At 41.3% G+C, this 5,400-nt stretch overlaps 1 protein-coding gene across 1 annotated transcript in view; it reads right to left on the bottom strand.

The window, feature by feature from the left end:
* Positions 1–1,835: 1,835 nt before the first annotated feature.
* DDX20 (DEAD (Asp-Glu-Ala-Asp) box polypeptide 20) overlaps positions 1,836–5,400 on the bottom strand; it is a gene marked incomplete at its 5' end in the record, with an annotated part of 5,717 nt that continues 2,152 nt past the window's right edge. The window contains 5 exons of the mRNA XM_010019832.1: positions 1,836–2,944; positions 3,595–3,696; positions 3,781–3,886; positions 4,601–4,683; positions 5,386–5,400. The exon at positions 5,386–5,400 is cut by the window's right edge and continues 53 nt beyond it. Coding sequence (XP_010018134.1) covers positions 1,836–2,944; positions 3,595–3,696; positions 3,781–3,886; positions 4,601–4,683; positions 5,386–5,400 — 1,415 coding nt within the window. The remainder of the gene's footprint in view (positions 2,945–3,594; positions 3,697–3,780; positions 3,887–4,600; positions 4,684–5,385) is intronic.

Below are 5,400 nucleotides of genomic sequence, written 5' to 3'. Positions count from 1 at the left end.
CTACAGTACCCTCCTTTTGAACATTAAAAACGGCAACAAAATTCACCTTGGAAGCAAAATCCTATCTCTTGGCCTTCTCAAACTGCGCAGGCAAAACCTAGGTGAGCCCCCTCCCTGGGGTGGTTTGTGACACAGAGGGAAGAAGGCAGGAGAAAACAGTACAGAAGGAACAATGCTTCTAACAAGATGCTTATTATGTTCAAAAAGTACCTCTTCTGCCTTTCTTTTACAGGGTAATCTCATCTCAGCAATTCTGTTTAGGCCAAAGTCTTGCATTCTGTATTGCAGACAGGGCCAGCTTTGTTCCAACTGCAAAACAGAAGCTGTTCCTTAGAGGTATTAATTCAAGTTTTCAGAATTCATTAAGCTGAAATTCACATTTCATACTAGGTGGCCTCTAACACCCACAGCTTTAGAGCTGAACAGAAAAGGTGACAAGACACTTTCCTCTCTTGCAGTAAAGGCTGACACCCACGAGGGGCCAGCATCACCCTGTTGCAGGACACCACACAGCGCCTGCAGTCCCCTGCTCACCAGGCTCAGGCTGCACTTCTGAGCCACTCCTGAGCTAGATCGATCTTACACTTCTCCTGCACAGTGAAGAGAGCCTGAACTGCGTGGTATAAAGTTTAGACGCACCACTCCACAAGAAGGTTGGAAGTACTGCCAGGGACAGTAATTACAGGGGGAATTATGCAGGAACATGTGGAAATCTCAGGCAGCTGAGTGAAAACATACTCTGTTTCTCAAAATGGATTTCAAAGTTGTTGAAGGCAAGCAACCAAACATTCCTGAAGACACCCATTTCACCACATTAAAGCAGCAAGTCTCACTGGAAGTATAGTTCATGGTAGATAGGAAGCTTTTACTAAGAAAATTCCAGCCTTACTCTGGAAAAAAAATAAAAAAAAAAACAGAAAAAACCACTAAAACCACACAAACTGTATCTGCTCTGCTAAACTTTGGGAAATCAAAGAAACTAGAAGAAATCCATCTCTCTTATCCCAAACATTCTAAAGCCAGAAGATGAAGTTTCAAAATTAGCATGGAGTCAACCTAGGCTAAATACCCAGACCCAACCAGCACTCTCCTCATCCTGCTTCAGGACACCTACGTATAAAGCAGTGCAAGCCACAGGAAACACCAATTAGTTTTAGTACTAACAGGTAATTTCATTTCTAATTAAAGCTTTCCTGTAAGTGTGGCGAGTCTGATACTGCTGCACCCACAGGGACAGAGCAATTATGACTGCTGCACGTTTTCTACATAATTAAACCATCCTCTACTACACTGTGTGCTATACACCCACCTATAGAAATGTTATTTACACAGCGTTAATTAACCAGACTGAAATTAGCAATACAGACATTGAGATGAAGGTTTCACTCTGCTGCTTAAGTGGTATATAATCAGTGCCTGGTGTTTAATAAGAGAACTATGGGAAATGAAATTAATCTCCAGCTATAAACAGACCATGTAGCCTTACCATGAATTCATCTTCACCTGAAAGTCACATGGAAAACAAGTCAGGCAAAACTGGGGCTGGTTTGTATTTTCTCCTTACTGACATTTCTGAGGTGTAAGTGGCTGCCTTTTCTCTTCCCTGGTTTACTTTGCTTTGTAAAGATCGCAACTGAACATCCAGCTCTTTCATTTCCTTTTATTAAAAACTCATAATACCAACACTGGAATGCATGTAAGACATTTACCTAGACAAGTTTTCTTCAATCTTAAACAACGGCCATTTGACAGTGTACTCCTAGACCAGCAGTTGTTTCCACAGATAGTGTCCCCTCATTGCACCAACCAGCCACCCCGATGGCAGCGTGAACACATCAATCACTTTTCAGCAGTTCCTGAAAATAGACCGAGTTGGCATGACAGGCACTCATCCACCTGAACTGTCTGTAACTTTCTGTGTACTGAGACACTGCAGCATAGTAGTTTTGCCACGCCTGGTAATAGTATTTCCAGTAGTTTTTGTAACTTAACTCCGCAGCAGGAACACCATCATCCCAAGAGCTGCAGGAGCAGTCATCTTCAGTTGTTCTCGTGGCAGGACTAGGGAAGCGATGGTCCTGGCTTTGCTTTGGTTTAGCATTTTGTTTCAGAACTTTCTTTTTCACTTGATTTTGCTTTGGGACTTGAGACAGCTTCTGAGGCCTCTCTGGTGTACGGCAGAAACCCGCACGACTCTGACGTGCTGGGGGAACAGCACTGACACCCTTCTTCTCCCGTGTATCTGAAAGAGCTTCAAAGTCAGAGTTGTTTTCCCTACTACTGGAAGAAGCCGTGGAACTGTATGAATCATCACTATCTCCAGACACACCACCATTTGCTACCACCTCTGGATAAGGTTCCACCTCTTTCCACTGTACATCACCATTTCTGGGGAGCTCGCATTGTTCTCCTGGGCCCGAGTAGCTTCTTAAAATTTCTACTTCTCTATCCAACCCTTCTTTGATGAAATATTCATAGTCTTCAACAAACTCCGAGAAGCTCCAGGGGTGGTTGGATGTGTCTTTGAAAGAAGACAAGCATGGAATTCTGGGGAGATTTTTTTTTAAGGCCTCCTCATCTGCAGCCTGAGCATTATACTGTCCATCCTTTCTGGAAATGGTTTTGGCTTGATTCCTCTGTTCTGTGCCACTACTTGAAGTTTGGAGTTTTCTACTGCCACCTTTGTCTGTTTTTGCAGAATTTGTGCACTTTATCTGCTTTTGCTTTGGAGCCTTTTTTGGCCTTTCTGCAGAAGAATTATCACCTGGAAGGTTATAGAAAGGCTGGCGCACCTCTGAAAAACTATTTTGGACAGGCTGCCGTACTGGCCCCTCTGGTTTGAGACACACAGTGTCAGAATGCACTGAAGCATCTGTATGTATAACAGGTTTGACTTCTACCTCCCCATCTTCAAACTGATCCATCATTCCAGGAGGTATGGACTCTGCACAAAAGAGAACAAGCAGGCACTCACTTAAGGCATCCTTCCCTCCAGAACTCAGATGAGCACCGCAGAAAAGCTACACAAAACAGCAGATGTTAAGACACATTAGAGCTCAAAACTGACCCCTTCCATCCTTGAAAAAGCTTAAAAAGCCAGAACTTTTCTTCATGGAAGGCATCAGAAAGTTGATCAAGACAAACAGCACTGCATTACTTGTCACCTGCTGTTCATATTCTACTGAAGCAGATAAAAAATTAGAACTCATGCTAGGCAGCAAATGCTACATTTCCAGCTGAACAGCTTCTGGCAAAGCAAGGGTAGCAAATCTGCCGTTTCACTCATTCCTTCCTGCTCCTACAGTATCTTACAGACTGAGAAAGGCTTAATACTAGATTTCCAGAACCCATGTAGTTGCTTGAGCAGCAGGTGGATGAGATCTCCTCTCCCTGTCCACAGGCATGCACTAAGTTCATTTCCTATTGCTTCGCCCAACTGCGGCAGTTACACAAGAAGTCAGAGCACAGAGGACGAAAAACCTCTGCCAAAATTAATGCAAGAAAACATACATGTCAGTTCCCTGTGGACTTGTCTGAAGCTCTGAGCAACGGAAAACAACTAACAGAAAATTGCATTCATAGGACAGAACACACCTGGTAGAGGAAGAAGCTGAAGATTACACTTCTGAGCAATTTTCATCATCATGTTTTCTTCCTCCCCACGGCAGCAGTATGTTACAGATAAACCTAGAGTTCCTGTGATACACAACAAAGTGTAGTTACCTATCCAGAGCCTGTGAAGCTGAAGTGCAAGCTCAAGAAACTCACAAGTGTTCTTACCAAAGCGCCCAGCTCTGCCAATACGATGCATGTACGTTTCCCAGTCGAGAGGCACATCCAGGTTGACAACCAAATTCACCTTCTCAGCATCAATTCCACGAGATGTCTTGAGAAAACGAGGAGAGAAGGGGATGGATAATTGAGGATGAACTTAATGATCTTTATTCAAGTACAATGCATCTGGGAAAAACTCTTCATATAATAACTTTTAGTTATGATATTCCATAAAGCACCTATAATTTTCCAGACAGTTTACAGTATTACAGGTAAAATTAGCATATTGCAGTGGGACCATGAAAACCAGGGATAATTTTTTCTTATAAGTATCAAATACAAGCACAGTTTTTTCCCCCACCATCAAAAAATCCAACCCAACAGCACGCAGTAATCCTTTCATGTCAGGACCTAAAAGGATCAAAGAGGAAAAATACAACCAACTTTTCCAACCATGAAAAAGCTGAGAGTGCCTCAAACATAACCACTGCTCTATTTAAAGTTGTTTGCAATGTTACTATTGTGAGCATATTGTACTAGAGAAACAGGCTGCTCCTTGCCAAAGCACCTATCCAAAGGAAACAGTTCTACTCATCTGAAATCCCTATAAGCTTCTGCAAAGCAATAGAAATTAAAAACTCTTTTTGAGCCACATAAGGAACAAGGGACAATTTCTAAGTTTCACAGTGCAAAAAAGAGACACACACAGCACTCAAGTCACATGCTTTATCAGTGCATTTATGGTCTATTCAATTCCATGTCAAATCTAATTCTCTGAAGTAACTTTACCTGCAATACCCCTGTATTCTATAAAGCACTAACTCACCAAGTCTGTGGAAATGAGAACTCTGCAGTGGAACTGCTTTAATTTAGCCATAGCATCAAGTCGTTGATTTTGATTCATATTGCCTAGAAAGACAAAAAAAATGAGAAGCAGATTACATTCTTCAGTTTCATACCCCTCAAATTCTAGAAAACATTGCTTTGTACAACTGTAGATGAGATCAGAAATAAGGTTAAGAGAAACTTCCTCAAACGCCAGGCCCAAATGAGTACACAAGGAACAAACAAAAAACTTGGAGAATAAGAAAATCCATAACAAAAATTATTTTGATCGTTTTTAAAGAGAAACCAATTATGTAGATATTCAGCCCACTTGAAAACCACTGACTTTAAGTGTATTTTCACTTAAACATACAACATGAAAAACACCGTTGAAGTAAAAATTCAAGGTGTCCAACAGACATTAGGTGGCAGCTATCAGCTTTTCACAGAGAAGCTAGTAATGGAAAAAGTATTTAGATTCAACATCTGCACCCTAAAGAAACACTCTTCAACTTGCAGATAAAAGTAAACTTTCTCTTTCCAACTAAAGCAATGCACTCATCTGGACATCCATGAAAACGACTCTCAAACAAATGTGAAAGCAAGAAAACTTAATTTTAATTAACCTTTACATTGATTAAGTCCTAAAGAGCTATGAAGATTCAAGTACTATTCTTAGTTATTTAAGGAGAGGCCATGTAAGCCAAGATTTAAGCCTCATTTTCCTATTATAGGTCACATTTATGCACAACTTCAATAGAATCTGAAAGCTTTGAATGGACTTACCCGAAATGCACTCAG

This window comes from Nestor notabilis, unplaced genomic scaffold (genome assembly GCF_000696875.1).
Source record: "Nestor notabilis isolate BGI_N333 unplaced genomic scaffold, ASM69687v1 scaffold1638, whole genome shotgun sequence".
Taxonomy (NCBI): domain Eukaryota; kingdom Metazoa; phylum Chordata; class Aves; order Psittaciformes; family Psittacidae; genus Nestor; species Nestor notabilis.
Note: the sequence above shows the minus strand (reverse complement) of the source record. Positions and strands in the feature narration are given on the sequence as shown.